This window comes from Protopterus annectens, chromosome 17.part0 (assembly GCF_019279795.1).
Source record: "Protopterus annectens isolate FY-2018-M chromosome 17.part0, PAN1.0, whole genome shotgun sequence".
NCBI lineage: Eukaryota > Metazoa > Chordata > Ceratodontiformes > Protopteridae > Protopterus > Protopterus annectens.
In genome coordinates this window covers 15,086,423-15,104,063 of record NC_056751.1, presented here as the reverse complement: position 1 = coordinate 15,104,063, position 17,641 = coordinate 15,086,423, and the positions used below count along the sequence as shown (strand labels likewise).

General features: G+C 39.9%; 1 protein-coding gene across 2 annotated transcripts in view; it reads right to left on the bottom strand.

Annotated features, from left to right (window-relative positions):
* The window catches only part of INTS10 (integrator complex subunit 10), a 1,128,594-nt gene that overhangs the window by 1,025,832 nt on the left and 85,121 nt on the right, over positions 1 to 17,641 (bottom strand). For both annotated transcript variants that reach the window (XM_044059448.1, XM_044059449.1), the window contains exon 2: positions 6,877 to 6,944. In XM_044059448.1, the coding sequence (XP_043915383.1) occupies positions 6,877 to 6,944 (68 nt within the window). The remainder of the gene's footprint in view (positions 1 to 6,876; positions 6,945 to 17,641) is intronic.

Below are 17,641 nucleotides of genomic sequence, written 5' to 3'. Positions count from 1 at the left end.
CTGGTTACTGGAAATCCACTCAACAAAAAAGACAAATTAGTACAGATATAGTTGTATGCGCTACTGGCATCTGTCTTTCAGATATCCTAAACTCTAACCTGAGTAGCATATGGGACCCTATTTCTGGAAACACCGCAATGTATTCCTGCACTGGTCACCTGAAACAAATATCAGGGTTAGAATCTAGAAGGAATCAACTCTGGGTGCCATTTTTACCTCCATAAATGACAGTGAAACAGCATGCCCAAATATGGCCTCTTGTACTAGAGCCTCTTACAGATATAAAATTAGGTGATAAGTACAGCAAAATGCATCACAGCACGGGTACACCTGTAAAGTGGATGACTGAACTCTTACAGCAGCAGTTGGAGGAGGAGTGATCTAGCTCCTACGGCCTGGATCTTTCAATCACAGACACCTGCCTAAAATGTTCGCCAAGGAGGATCCATTACTTCTGTCTTTCTTTTCCTCTCAAGAACACTTTTCTTTAGGACTTCAAAGATGGCTGCACACTAATCAGTTTATTTTCAGATCTTACAGTGTAAAAAAGAAACTGAAAAATAATAGCTAGTAATTCTGCCAGCTTCAGTAAAACTCAGTTATATTTTGGTTACTGGCTAGTAAGTACACTGCTGAGATGCCAATAAATAATTTAGAGATCCTGAAAGGAAATAGACTAGAAAAGGTGAAGAGACCACACTGACTGGGAAGAATCCTGCAGCTGTTCTTCAAAGAAAATGTAAACTCCAGCTTTGGTACAAGAGATAGCTTCCAATAATTTAGAGGAAAAAAAAATCATAAATGAAACACTGAAGCAGTATATGAATTCTAATCACAAAAGGCTCAGAAAAAATAGAAGAAGCTTTCAAAAGCTATTCAAATGAACTGATAAAACTGCAAAAATACAGGTCAAAATGAAGAAAAGTCTCCATGAGACTGCTTAAGAAGAGCCTTTTAAAAAAAATGTGATGTACCAGAAAAACTGGAAAGAACTCACTGTATTAATTTTATGAAAGCACAAATAAGCTACTGGACAGACATTCCACAGCAAGATTTGTTTACTGAAAAGGCATATTGTATGATGTCATCTTGGGACTCTGACTAGGTCAGCAAACTTGCTTTTCCTGCCTAGTTTGAACAAATTAGTGTTTCTACATTTCTACAAAAACAGCTGACTGTATTTTCCTGGAGGCTACCTTTTCCCTGTACTGCAGTTTTGATTTGGCTTTTTCCTAGAGGAATTAAGGATGAATAATGAATAATTAAATGCACATTTATATTGGTAGTTATTTTCTCTCCTTGTCAAAGGCATATCACAAAATTATTCCTTCATTAAACTGTGAAATGTATATTCCAGCTGCACCCCACTAGTACTTGTGTATCAAGGGTTTCCCAGGTCTACTCAGAAAATTTTTCATATGGTATCCCATCTCTAGGAATCCAAAACTAACACCCTCTCAAACTCCTACGGTTCTTAAGTAAAGTCAGTTATATTGGCCTACTGGAAATAGAATCTTCAAAAAAAGGACAATGATTTTGTTTTAAAAGAATCTGGTGTTCCTAAAAATAGAATAGGCATACTGACAAGATAATGTGCACCAAGACAATCCAAGAAAAATATGTTTTATTAAGATTAAATATTTTATGGTGGCCACAGTGGTGCAGCGGTTAGCGTTGCCGCCTCACAGCAAGAGGTTCTTCGGTTTGATCCTTGGCTGGGGTGCCTTCTGTGCTGAGTCTGCATGTCCTCCTTGTGGTTGCGTGGGTTTCCTCCGGGTGCTCCGGTTTCCTCCCACATCCCAAAGACATGCTGTAGGTGGACTGGACACTAAATTCGCCCTAGGCGTGGGTATACCTTCTGTGGAAGGCTGGGCACCGGGCTGGCAACTCGACACCGTAAAACTCTACTGCCAATCATGAGCGGACAGGTGATCTGCTGTGGTGACCCCTAACTGGGAAAAGACAAAAGAAGATTAAATGTTTTAGCTGTATACAAGTTGAATGAATCTGTTAAAAATACCACTAAGTACTCTATTTAAAGCAATTCAAATGATCATATGACAGCTGACCCCTATTTCTTAAAAATTAATACATATTTAAAAACCTTTACAATATACATGGGTCTACTTCAAAACAACAAAAGACCACATTACTGAAGAGGACATCACCGAGACGACATTGCCGAAACCTGACTTTTCAAGAACGACCAGAATGTCGAAGGATTTCACAGGGTAAGTAACCAGGTGTCCATCCAACAAGGGGAAATTTGCTCTTTTCCCCACTGTAGTGTGATCCCAGAGTTGATATATTTAGGTGGGGTGGGGGGTGCAACCCCCCCTCCTGGGTGGGTTTTGGGTAGTGCAGTGCATTTCATTTTTAGATGGTGGCCAATCGGATACTTACCCTGTGAAATCCTTTGGCATTCTGGTCATTCTTGAAAGTCAGATTTTGACAGTGTCTCAGTGATCTCATTTTCGGTAATGTGGTCTTTTGCTGTTTTGAAGTAGACCCATACATTGTAAAAAGTTTTAAATATGTATCAATATAATAATATAATATAACTAATATGTATTAATTTTTAAGAAATAGGGGTCAGCTATCATGTGAAGAGGCCAATAAATTAGATAGTTTTTAGATGTGATTGGTGTAAATCTGATGCTGCTCTGGTAGATTTGGATTTTTAACAAGAGGTTGAAATTGACATCCTCCAACAGTGCAGAAGTTAATGGTGCTTATGAATATATTATATAAACAAGAATTAATAATCACAGATCTTTAAAGTGACAGCTTGGTGAATTCAAATACATACATATGATTCAAGCACAGGCAATGCCCTTCTAGCCTGTCAATATACTAAAACTGATGTTCTCATAATAAGGGTCCAGGGTGTTCTTAAAAATACCTAGACATGCATCAGCTGCCCTCTCAAAGAACCAGTTGGTACACTCCTCATTCCTATATATTCTACACAGGTTGTCTGATGATTTTCTACTACTTTTTGAGAACACCAAACATTCTCAAAGGTAGCTGTCTCTAAATGTCCTCTACACCTGAATAAGGTCTCCTCATTTTAAATATCTAAGACACATGGTAGATGTTCAGATATTTTAGTTTTTCATAACAACTTAAATTTACACATCCATGGATGCCCTTGGTATATTCCTGCTGTACTCTTTCGAGTTTATTCATGCTCATTTTTTTATACGACTTCCATATTGTTATTCCACAATCAAGTTTGGGTCTAATGTAACTAACAAACAATGACTTCATCATTTCTGATTTCCTAGACTTTACAAATCTTTTTATACCAACATATGCATTGCGAACGCTGCTTAATCGAATCTACTTACCCAAAATGGCAAAATCCCAAAAGCAGAGAACAGCAATTTTTTTCCTAGGGAAAAAAAAAATCACTGGACACCATTTTCAGGACTTTGTCATTTCCTCCACTGGGGTGCGATCTCAGAGTTGGTATATTTAACTAGCAGGGTGTGGGGGGTACAGCCTCCCCCACTTTATTTTGTTTGTTTGTTTTTTTTTTTTTAATGGATCAGCAATTTTTTTTTCCCTGGGGGGGGGATCGCTGATCTGTTTGTTCGACATTTTGTTTTTTCTGTGTTAGCAGGTCGATTATATAGCGTTCACAATTTAGTGTGTTCGCTTATATAATATAGACCCGTTCTTCAATCCTTCCACATTTAATTTTGATTTCTTCCTTAGCACCTGCCCCTAACCTCTTTTTCTTCTACCTTCTCTTTAAGAAAAGCGATGCTTTCTTCTGTAGACTGAATATTTTCTGGTAGAAAAATGTCATTCCCTGTAACCTGTGTATTACATAAAAAAAAAGTTTAGTATGTATTCACTTTGCTTTATAGACATGTTTCTTTTTCTTTATTATTTGCTGTGAATTTTGTCGTTTATTTTCTTCTATATGCTCTGAATCCTCAAATTGCTGAATACTTGTATTCAGAATTCCAAAGTTATTAGTGGTATTAACTTGTTCAATAGGGATCGAGTGGCATTATGGACCACATTTTTTTTTAAAAATCTGTAAAATGCTTGGGAGACTTCCCCCACTGAAGAACTTTTGGGTGCATTAAACTTTTTACTTCTATCTTACACCAAAAGATTTTTTGTTGGCTTTTAGATTCTTGTAACCTTCAATAGTTCTTGACAGATTTTACTTAAAATGTATATATTGAGTTGAACAAGCTTATAGATATTACACTGTCAGGATGTTATAGCAGTTCATCTTTGTTAGTAGTTTAATTTTGAATAGTATTGTTAAATGAGTACTCACTATTGCAGATCTGGTGGTATTTTTGGAAACCTGAATAATCTAGATTTCAGGAAAAGTATTTATATTTTAACTAATTACACAAACAGCAAAGTTTAGTTCATTCTTCCTCTCATGGTACTTGCACTATTTAAGCAATAACCCACGGATGGGTATGGGTAATGCTGGATTTACCCACAGTTAGTGTGGTTTGGTCATAAAGGATGAAGCTTGAGTGACCAAACAAAGCTAATTGTGAGTAAATCCAGCATTGCCCACACCCAGCCATGGGTTATTGCTATTATACAATGACATTAAGAAAAAAAAATACTTACTTTTCTTAAATAATGTCATTGTATAATGCCTCCATGCTGCCCTTCCGCAGTCCTCCGGTATCCTGGGGCATTTCTGATGTACTGCGCATGCGCAAGGGACTTGTGTTCCCACGCTTACGCAGTACATCAATGCTGAGCAGAGGTAGCAATGGAGAAAGGAAGATCTCCGTTGCCTTTTTTTTTTTTTTTAATTGAAAATATAAAAAAAAGGGATAATCAGGCACGTTTCTTAAATTTTTTAGAACATACCGGATTATCCTTTTTATTTTGATCTTTGTTTTAGGTCTTCCTTTTTTTTTTTGGGGGGGGGGGCAAAAAAAAGTAAAAAAATCAGGAGATATACTAAAGGGAAAAAGTCCGGCTGACCAGACCTTTTTCCGTTAGTACATTCTCGGACTTACAATGGGCCCGCTGGTTGGGCTGGCCAATCAGCATGCTCGTTTTGGAATGCTAATGGCCAGTCATTGTATAAGAAGTACTTGATGAGAAAGGATAATGTACTGTACAGCTAACACCAGCTCAGTAAAGCTAGGGCAGTACCCATCACTCATGCTGTTATCCTATCCTTGGAATTTGCCATAACACCTCTGTGCTTGAAGCTTATTCAAATATGCCAATACCAAATAATGTGGCACCTTAATGATTAAGAGCTACAAAGCAACAACTGCTCTGCCACCTATTCATTTGAAAAATTATTCCTTAAACACCTCAATTATAATATTCCATGTAGCTACAGGCTTATGCTACAAGCACAATGTGCATGTACGAGCAGGTACTGTACCATAATGGTCGCCTCATCTCCTACAGACCTCTTCAACTCTCCTGACAATTGCTTTCTCATAGGATACACCTTCATTCATTTCTGAAAAGCTTTGAGCTCAATGGATCACAGAGCTCTTCTTCAGTGCACACTTTGTCTTCCCTGACATATAAAGGCCAACAGTTGATGCATCTATTTCCTAAACAACAGGCAATTTCTTATGCTCTTGATAGATAACTCAAAGGTTCATCACAATGCTTCTCCTTTAAATACAGATGTGCTTGGTCCTCTCCTGCTAACCTTATTTAGCAATGGTTAAAAACACATGACAAAAGTATTCTCAGATTAAAAAAGGAAATGATGATGGAATTTATACATTATACATTAATCCATTATAGGGCGGCCGCGGTGGTGCAGCGGCTAGCATTGCCACCTCACAGCAAGAGGATCTCCGGTTCGATCCTCAGCTGGGGTGCCTTCTGTGCGGAGTCTGCATGTCCTCCCTGTGGTCGCGTGGGTTTCCTCCGGGTGCTCCAGTTTCCTCCCTCATCCCAAAGACATGCTGTAGGTGGACTGGACACTCTAAATTAGCCCTAGCCATAAGTGCGTGCGTGTGTGTGCCTTCTGTGGAAGGTTGGGCGCCGGGCTGGCAACTCGACACCGTAAAACTCCACTGCCAATCATGAGCAGACAGGTGATCCACTGTGGCGACCTCTAACTGGGGAAAAAGCCAAAAGAAAAAGAAGATACATTACTCCATCATCCCATAGAAGATATGTAAAAATGCCACAGCAGTATCCAAATAACCTAGCATCTGAGATTCCACAGCAGCTCAGCATGAGTTACAGCATTTGAAAGAAAGTACAACTAATTACACTTCAAAATCTTTAGTCCTACATATAATACAGTACCATGGAAAAAGCTAACGTTACAAGGAAAATAAAAAAAAATATATATATATATATCATTTGGATTTGCACCCTCAAAAGGAAATTTTACAGTTAGTGCGCAAAGCCATCCTTCTGAATAGGACATAAGACCCTTGCCTTATTCTGGTAATGAAACAAACTGAACAGGAATAAACACTACTTTAAAATGCTTAAATAAAGATTTGTAAATACAGTCTTCTAGCTGCTGTTAATTTTTAATACTTTGATCTTAGACTTTCAATATAGCACATCATTAAAACATTTCATTAAATGTGACAGTTACACTTTCAGAAACATTTTCGTTTTCTTTACACCTTCATGAGCTAATCTCAGTAACTAACTGACACACACACACACACACACACACACACACACACACACACACACACACACACACACACACACACACACACACAATTATTCAAACAAAAAAAAAAATACTAAACCACAAAATGCTAATATGGCTTTTCCAGGTATAGCATCTTAATTCAAATTCATTAGTCAATATTCATAAAGTACCTACTGCTAATGAAATGTCTTAATGCTGCAAAAACTGAAGGTATTCAGGTTACTTACATGTCATACAGAAGTCGACCTGCTGATGCAGTTCTTTCAGCATTCCTTTCGATTGTGTACATTTCATACTGTAAAAAGAAAAAATAAATAGAACTATAAAATATGGACTGTGTGCTTCTGTGGGGGGTGCAATGAAAAAAAAATGACTTTTTTCTAAAAGCATCACCCCTGATGGCAGTGATGGCCAGTCACCACCTCAAATGTCATACATATCCCTTGTTCAAGGAGCATTCGACCTGCACATGCGCCCATGTGCACACACATATGCATTCAAGAAATATAATGCATGCATACACATTTGTACATACAATTTATCTTTTAACACAAAAAATGTGCAAGTTAGCCACATTTGTACAAATATACACGCTAGTCTTTAGAATACTGCCAATTATACAATTTGTCTCCAGCTAACCAAAAAACATATAATGAGGCAACTTGTGGAAAAAAAATGGAAAAAAAACAAAATATACACATACAAAATAAATATTACCACAAAGAAGAAAATTATAGTTCCTCGCTATTTTTTTCACTGAAGCATAAGCATACACCTACGAGGTTCCCATAGTCACAGCCACATTCACTGTTGAACTTGAATGTACAAAGCAGATGCAGCATCAGACAGCATCTCTTCTTGAGCCAACCATTTTTATACCTTTTGCAACACTTCCCTTCTAAGACCTCAGATAACTAATAATATCTGCATGACACATGCATTCTCACAAGGGCAAGATATCTACCTACATTCCACCGCAGCTACAATGAAAAGTCAGAGTTTTAAGCATCAATTCCCCACAGTGCCCTCCCTGCCAGTGAGGGAAAGTAGTAACACTTCAAAGTCAGAGTACTTTAAACCAATACACAGTGTTGAAGATGAATGCCTAAAATTCACATCAGTAGAGCAATGGTGCAACTACAATGTATATAGCAATGTTTGTACTTATTTTTAACCATATAATATCAACTAGGCATATGTACCTCTTTCAGAGTTAGCACAAACACCTCTCAAGGGGGGAGCCCCAGGAACTTCGGTGGCTAAGTAACTTGCTCAGGGTCGCAAAGTATGTAAACGGATATTAAAGGAATGAAACCTAGATATAAAAGACAGACTGATAAAAGTTCATAGCCTCTGCACATTGTGCTAGACTACCACCAGGCATTCATTTCTTAATCCATTTACTCAACAAATATTAAATACATCTGCAGTTCTCTATAGGGCCAAGAGAAATATATTCCAGTATTACAAGGGAGAATCTAGGAACCCAAAAGCATTAAAGCAGACACTGTATGTGCACTTTTGTGTGCGCTCACTGCACATGCACACCACCACAGTAAAACTCTACTGCAGATAAACATATCAGTATCATCTAAGCACTTTGTACTAAATGATCACAGCACTTTTACTGAGATACAGGTTCTGATCTTTTCACACAAAGTGTTACATCAAGCAAAACAGTCTCACTACTATGGCCTTGCCATGAAAATCGTTATGTAGCAGCAATTGCTAGTCATGTGCCCCTCCTGTTTTTCTTTGCAAGTTAATTTCCTTGACATAGGTTATATTATTTGGGCAGACTGAAGTAAAGAACATTTTATGTTGTTATCCTATGCAAAACATCTTTTATCCTGGAGCTAATTTGCTTACTTAAATTCTGACACAGTTATGTGTTTTCATAAACTACTGTTATCTGCACTCCCCCCACATAAAGAAAGTACAGTTGTGTAAAATCTTACCATAAAAGAGTAGATGTCCTCTTCACTGTTGCAGTATTCATAACATTAGGGATCCTCTGCCAAGGGGAGCCCGACATCCGAACAGTATACCAAAGCTTTTAGGTTGCTTTAAGGTATGCTGTACATCACATATATGCTCTTTGTGTAGCATATGGCATAAAGGTGACATCCAGACATATCGTCATCAGAACTGACAGCCCCAGTAGGAATGTCAGTCCAAGGAAAAGAAGGTATCCATTAAATCCAGAAGGCAAATGGACCAGGGGGAGGAGGGAGGGAGGGAGGGAGGGAGTGAATACTGCAACAATGAAGAGAAGAACATCTAAGATTTTACACAACAGTACTACGTCCTTCCATTTCACTATTGCAGTATTCATAACATCAGGTAGAGTATCAAAGCACAGGAAGAAATTTGGGAGGAAGAAGAACTTGCAGAGTCCTCTAGGAAGCCATGAAGGATGGCCCTAGCAAAACCAGCTCTAGCTCTGGAAATTCCATCCAACTTGTAGTGTTTGGTAAATGTAGGCAAAGAAGTCCAGGTAGCTGCCCCAAGAATAGAGTTAGTACCAAGGCAGGACGTAAATGAGCTATGTTATGTCTGACTAAAGATGATTTGGTAGATCATCAGTGATGCATAATGTTTGCAACTGCGAGTGTGTCGGTATGGTTTGTGATGTAAAATGATAGCAACTAGGATTGTGTTGGTGTGGTTTGTTTTCATTTATACAAATGCATGCTTGCCTATGTTGTAAGTGATGTTTCTTGTTTATGTAATATTGCTTAGGTTGTATGATATATAGCAATATATGTGAAGTATAATGTTTGTAAACGTGAACTTATTAATACAGTTCGATTACTTTTATATAAATGCAAATCTGGCTATGTCACAAGTGATAATTCAATAAAGTTGTTACAAAAAACAAAAGAATAGAGTTAGTATCCAAACTCTTGAACAAAGCACCAGAAGAATCCACAGCTCTAGTAAAGTGAGCCTTAACAGAATAAGGAAGGCTCTTACCATGAAAGGAATAACAAAGAAATAGCTTTTGAGATCCAAGAAGAAATAGTTTGATTGGATACAGCTAATCCTAAGGACCTAGGATGAAAGGAAACAAAGAGCTAATTAGATTTCGTAATAGTCTTAGTCTTATCCAAAAAAATCGGAGTTGTTTAAGCACATCCAACATGTGCAGCACCTTCTCACTGGCAGATTGTGGAGAAGGGAAAAAAAAGTGGGCAAATGAACAGACTAATTAAGGGACAACTCATTCACCACCTTGGGCGTAAAGGGAAGGATTAGTATGCATTGACACCCTGTCCTTATGAAACACCAGGAGAATTGTGTTCCCTGGGACTTTTTGGAGGAGTAAAGGACCAAGAGGGGAGCTGGATCAGAAACTCCCTGAGGAGGTTTCAATGTCATCAAAGCACTAAACAAACCCTGAATGAAGGCCTGCCATTCACTCTGCAGATCCTTAGGAGCAAGAGAAATATATAATCTTCCGTTTTTTTCTTCAGTGGGACATCCACCTTATTAAATTTGAAAGGCTCTGACCCAGGACAGCATTCAATGATGGTAGTAGGGACTTTTTTTTACTAAAATTTGAGGAACATCCCTAGGCCCCTTGAAAATAACCAGCCATGGCTCCCCCTGAACATCTGAAGCAAATCTCCTCAGATGTGCTTAATGTTGGATCTCTGCTAGCCTCCAACCTGGTCGCAGCAGAGGAATCCAACAACAAAACCCAGATGAACCTCTGGGCATTCACTCTCCTCGGGAGAGACGTCCATCGAAAGCTGAACAGTGGAAGACTCCAGTCAAGGCTTCTTGGACCCCTTCTTCACTGACAGCTGTCCCTCGGAGAGGGAGGTACCCTCCATTGCGTCTTTTGCAAGAAGCTTAAGACGCTGACTTTCAAGATGAAGCATCAAAGAAGATAGTCTACTACAAAAGGTTTTTGGTACAAAAGCCTGAAAAATGGAACAGGATATATGGTACTGAGAGGAACCTAAGCAAAAGTGACACTGGTCATGGCAGTATGGGGAATCTATCTCCCACACTGGCATTTACCTTTCTTTGATGACATGAAACCCCACAAGCAATAATAGAAAAGATAAGTAAAAAATAACTTCAATGGGGATCTTGACTGCAATGGCCAGGTGAACCGGCAATGGAAAGGGTGCTCAGACCAACAATCAAACAATGGCGTTCAGACTGGCAGCAAAGAAGTTCCGAGGATGGTACATCTAGATGTCACCTTTATGCCTGCACTATGAAAGGAGCACAAGTGTAACATACGGCATACCTTAAAACAACCTAAAGGCCTTGGTATACTGGCTGGACGTCGGGCTGCCCTTGGCAGGGGATCCCTACTGTTATGAATAATGCAACAGTGAAATGGAAGGACATCATCAATTTTGTTAATTTTTTGTAAATATATTTTTATTATAAGCAATCAACACATTAGCAAAACTACAACCATATATTTTCCATTTCTGGAATTCTCATAATTTGACTCTATTATCCGGGTACTTCATTGTTCTTAGATATTTTATACTAAATGTATAACTTATACACATATTTTCAAACATGTCAAGTAATTCTGTCAGAATTTATAATTAGGTTTACTCTTAGAGAGTTTAATCTTATTAACTCTATTCCTTGTTTTTTTCCCCCAAGTCCAAAAAGGAAGGTTAGTGCTACTTTTCTAATTCCCTGTAATAACATTTCTAGCTACAGCTAATAAAGACCAAAATAAACAGTATTAAAAAACACCAATTTTCATGGTTTAGACAAGCACCCTGTCCATGTATTCTCCCTTTAAATTTGCTTTGCAAGCAGAATGTTACATCAGTCAAGAAGAACAATCAGAAAAGTACATCGGGGGGGGGGGGCTTGCATGGTAAGTTAAAAGCAGCAGAGTTATTGAGCTCTGCAGTCTTCATTTTATCCTCACAGGATTTTTTTAATTTAATTTCACCAACACAGACCTGAAACCTACTAAAATCCGATTATGGAAGTTGTAAGCTACAAGTTGGTGTAATTTTTAAGCTAAAATTTTATATTTTCCTGTCAACCTTTTAAATAGAATGGGCATTAAAACCACATTCACAAAGGAAGATGAGCAGCTCCAAATTTTCTCAGCAAGAAACTCCAATGAAGAAAGAAATACAGGCGATCCTTACCACAGTTCAAGACTTGGTGGGTAAAACAGACAAATTAAACTTAAAAGTGGACAATATTAAAAGAAAATACCAGCAAACAAATAGCCTTATTAAATACTGTCTTTCGGCTTTTCCCAGTTAGGGGTCTCCACAGCGGAACTCTGGTCCGCTAATGACTGGCAGTGGATTTTTATGGTGTCAAGTTGCCAGCCCAGCGCCCAACCTTCAAAGAAGCCACACTCACAATGCTTGCACCTACCTGCATGTCTTTAATTCACTCGACCGTGGGGAGGACATGCAGACTCTGCACAGAAGGTGCTCCAGCCGTGAATCGAACCGGAGAGCCTCTTGCTGTAAGGCAACAACACTAACCGCTGCACCATTGCGACCCCTAAATTACATGAAGTCCTTAAACAACAAACTGCCCAGATTGCTGCTTTGGAAGATTCTGTAGCAGATACAGACTACAGGTTAACAGAAAAAGAGAAAAATGTATTATTTATTTATTTATTTTACATTTGTTGACCGGGATTGTCCGACTGAGCTGAAGAGCCCTTTTTCAGCGGAGGCCCGGGGAGAAAAGCTCCAACATATTATACAATTTTCATTATAAATTAGCATTAAACAGCAATGTTACAGAATTATTACAAGGCATTAAGTAGCAATACAATGTTATACAGTGTCAATAATCAGGAGTATAGCATAACTACTTCAAGGTGTATAAAAAGAAATATGTCATTAAGATGAGTATAGTTTTTGGGGTAAGTGCTTACAAAAACCCAGTTTTATCATAATGTAGTTGCATGAAGGCAAGACAATTACAATAGAATGTTTCTCTGTGATGATTTGCTTAATAGATTTTAGAAGACAGTAGAAAGAGTAGTCATGGAAGATTAGAGAGAGCTAGTGAGAAGAGTGAGTTAAGGGCAGAAAGTAGATTAAGGTATGAAGCTCAGCAGATCCTGCCCAGGTATCCTGCAGAGACCTACAACGCCAGAGAGACAAAGGGAGAGACTCTGGAGTGTTTAAGTACCATTTTTTGTTTTTTCTTGTTGCTTATTGCTATTTTCACCTAAACGCTTGTTTTCTGGCATTTATTGCTTCTCAAAACGCTCATTTTATATCAAAATTGCATTTATTTGTGCCTACACTTTAAAAAGTCATTTTTTGTTGTAAATTGTATATTTTAATTGTTCCTGGCTTCTCACTTACGTGCGACAGCCATTACCGCACTGTAAAAGTGTTTTTTTCATTTGTTCTACTGTCTTCCTCGAAAAAAAAATCTTGCTATTTTGCCGCCTTACTAAGCTAAAAAAGTCCAGTTTCAGATACCTGGACTGTGTTTAAGCTTCTGTGTTGGCCATACCTTACTTGGGCAGAAAGGAAGTTTCTTTGTTCACCAGTGAGAGTGGGGAGCTCTGAACAGCCTACCTGTCCTTGGAGGAGTGGTTTCTGCCCAGAAACTGTAGTTTTATTGGCCATTTTGGGCTAATTTCTCTCTCTTTAATCTTACTGATATAAAAAACGCATTTGCACGGTTTTGTGTATAGCGCAGCGGCAGTTAGCTAGGGTTAAACTATCCCCGGCTCCACTGAGTCTGCTCTTCAGTTTTTTTCTTAGTACTATCCAGTTCTTTCATTTTTAGTACTGAAACCAGTGCTTTCGGACTAGCACTTGGCGCAAAAAGAGACAGAAGCACTAATAAACTATAGTACTCTATCCCCAACAGTTGTTGGTATGGAACAGTCAAATTACTCTCCCCACCAGGCAAATAAGAATAAGTTCCTTAACCCATTCAGGCATGTCCAAGAGTCCGCTCCCAATGTGTTCTCCTGTGCACCTGATGAATTTGGGCATCCTGAGGCAATGTCACAACTGCCTCATGTACACAGACAACCCTCTCCTCCTACCACACAACACCAAAATCTGCGAGAGATGCACTTACATAGCTAAACTGGAGACAAAGCTCTCTCCAGTCAGACTGGAATTGACAGTCAAGAGGAGAAGGTACCAACCTGCAGTACACCACTTACTATACATAGACCCATTATACATGCAACTACAAACCCCACCCATAGATACAAAAAGACATATTTGGAGGCTTTAAATAAAAATCTGCGGAAACAACAGAGACCTCCAAAGCAGACACACAACCTACACCCACAAACACACCGCAATCATCACATAACCACCAAGACCAGTGTGCCGCACAACCACAGCCCTTAAGGCAAAACACCATACCTAACACACTTGTAATAGGTGACTCCATAGTCAGGCACACTGATGTCCCTCTCACCAGGCTGGATAAAGAGAAGGTCACTGTCAATTGCTTGTCAGGTGACAGAATCCGCCACATTACCCAAGCACTCAGGTCACTCCACAACAAGTACAAATACTACTCTGTCATTGTCCATGTTGGGGTGAATGACCCGAGATGTACCTCCCTGGACTACATGAAAAGGGACATAGAAGAGCTCTCTGATTATGTAATAAAGGCAGGTATGACCCTAGCCCTGAGTACCATCTTACCCTCACCAGGAATTATACCTCAGTACAAGGAAAAAATGATAAATTTCAACAACTGGCTAAGTTTTTGGTGTCATTCAAAGGGGATCTAGTATCTGTCTGCCTGGGATGACCTGCTCAACAAGCCTCGATGCTTCGCCAGAGATGGCTTGCACCTGTCACCCCTGAGATTCAGGATACTGGCAATGGCTCTTGCCATCCCCATAGTGCCTTTCTTAGACAAGGATCAAAAAACAAATCCACCACCGTAACAAGCACTAGTGACAAAAAACTGAGGGTCATCCTGCTTAACGCTAGGAGTTTAAATCTCAAAATGCACTCTCTCGAGGCACTCCTCAATATGGAGAACATCAATATTTGTGCAGTAAGAGAATTTGTGAGTAAGGAGACCTGGTTCAAGGCTCATGAGAGCACCCCAGCGATTTCAGAATACAACTCATACCACACATTTCGGCCGCAAAACACGGACTGAAATACAAAGGGAGGAGGCATATCCATATTCATTAAGGATAACCACATTTCCAGACTGGTTGCAAAGTATGATGCCTCGGAGATCATCCAAGTGCAACTGACAATGGGCAAAACTGCAATCCAGACTGTAGCTTGCTACAGATCACCTTCCCTGCCCCAAGACACTCACTCCTCTTTCCTCGAGGTACTGGAAAACATGAGAGTTCAACCGAACACCCTTATACTAGGCGATTTCAATTACCAAACATCAACTGGAAAAACTATGATAGTACTAATACCTTTGCTCAGCGCTTCCTGGAATACATCTCCAATGCTCTGGACCAGCTTATAAACATCCCCACAAGACGTAAAAATATACTGGACCTTGTCATCACCAACATGGGGGATAAATGCCCCACACCTGTGTTAAATTCCTCATTGGTCAGATCAGACCATAAACTCATCACCCTAGATATCCACATACCACGCTCACCCCCTGTCCCAAAAGAAACCATGGAGAAAAACTAAGCCAAAGCAAACTTTATGCTCCTCAAGACAGAGGTGGCAAACTTTGTTACTCCCATGCAGAATGTCAATATGATTGAATCTGCTATATCCTACACAAAAGCACTCTACAAGCACCTACAGGAGTGTATGGACCGTGCTATCCCAAACATGACAAAGACCCACTCCTCCAAAAAGAGGAAACCAGCCTGGTGGACCCCGGCCATAAACTAGCTCTATAACAGAAGGAAGAAATTATTGCAAAAAAAAAGTAAAAATCCAGGAATGGAGGGGCTTCCCTGACCAACTTTTGCAAAAAGCTAAGAACTCTCATAAAAACCTCTAAGGCGAGCTTTGAAAAAATAAAAATCGCAACAGACACCAAAGGTAATCACAAAGCATGTTTTAGCTATGTCAAAAACCTAAAAAAACAACTCTCAGATCTTCTCTGAGCTACAGCATAATGGTTCAAAATTCACGGAACCAATTGATACCGCCAATATATTGGCAGATAGGTTCAGTGCAAACTTCACCCTACCCTCACCCCCCAAAGGGCCCATATCCATACCAGAAGATTGTGCTGCCCCTAAAATCAGACATCCAGGTGAAAATAGCACTCTCCAAGGCAAGAAACACAGCATCCATGGGACCAGACAGCATCCCAGGCTGTGTGCTACTTGAACTCCAAAACGAATGAATCCCTCACCTTAATACCATGTTTAACCACCGCCTCACCTCAGGCTATGTGCCCACAGAGTGGTGCACGGCAACAGTTATCCCATTCCATAAAGGAGGTGCCACCACTGACCCCGGGAATTATCATCCCATCAGCCTGACGAGTCTCGTCTGCAAGGCCATGGAGCACATCATCATGGAACTCATAAATAACGACATTAGGAAACTACAATCCCTAGACCCCACCCAGTTTGGGTTCGTAAAGGGAATGTCATGTCTCCTAAATCTGGTTGACTTTTTCAAAATGGGTCACTAAAGCAATAGATGAGGGTAAGGTGGTACACACTGCATACCATGATCTTGCAAAGGCCTTCGATAGCATTCCCCACTCAGAAATTAAAGACAAACTCATCAAACTAAACATAAACCCTTACGTTACAAGATGGGTTGCTAACTTGCTCACGGATAGAACCCATTCAGTGAGAATAGGAAACGCTAGATCAGACTCCAAACCTGTGACTAGTGGTGTACCACAGCGCTCAGTCTTGGGACCCTTCCTGTTCAGTCTATTTCTCGGAGGTACAACAAACACGGAGGAACTATGGCTAACAAAGTTCGCAGATGACCGCAAACTGGGTGTCATAATCGAGATGCCTAATGACATAGACATCCTTCAAAAGGGTCGTACGGATACAGATACGTGGTGCCAAAACCATGGCCTTAAGCTAAATGCCAAAAAGTGCATTGTCATCCCCTTTGGGAAAAAACAGTTAGCTATGAATTACAACATAGGTGGCAGCCCACTTATCACAGAGTGTGATAAGAGACCTCAGGACTCAGGTGGATAGTAACCTCTCCTTCAACAACCACATTGCCAAAATGGTTAGAAAATCCTTCTACATGGCCCACCTTATCACATAGGGGTTTGCATCTAGGAATAAGGAAGTTATTGTCCCCCTCTACTCATCACTCATTAGACCCATTATTGAATATAATGCTCCATTTGAGATGTACCTAACAAGACATATGCAACAACTGGAGAGGCCTCAAAAGTACCTCACAAAGAGGATAACAGGCCTTAAACAGATGCCCTATGCCATGAGGCTAAAAAAAAACTCAGACTATACTCGATTGCGTACCGGCTACTCAGAGGTGATCTCTGCCTGACATACAAGTCTATGTCAAACCCCGAATTGCTAGAAATGCTCCACCTGAGGAAAACCCAATCCACCAGAGCTACATGCTCAAGGGACATAAACCTAACATCAACAATAAACAGGACTTGTTAGAGGGACAAATTTGTGTCCCAGAGACTCCCCTTGCTCTGGAATAAGGTCCCCATTTATGTGAGGCAGAGCTCCTCGTTAGCGCTCTTCAAGAGGAATCTTGAGTGGATGGGAAACAGGAAGTTCACCCCAGGAATTACTTCTGTGGCCCTGCTTGATAGGGGCGCAGGTAACTAAACCCCCTTGGGAGGGAGGCGAAAGCAGAAACTTTTTGGCTAGGCTTAATTATGCTCTAGGGCCAATAGCCTAGTACGTACCTATGTACCTATGAAGTAGGGGATGTTTAAGGAGGGAGGGTGCAGTGGCAGGACCAGTGGCTTTTAAAGTGCTTTTTTGGTGGCTGTCTTAAATTTTTTAGGATGTGTAAGGGTCCTGATTTCTAGTGGGAGCCTATTCCAGGCAATAGTGGGGTGACAGCTGTACATGTT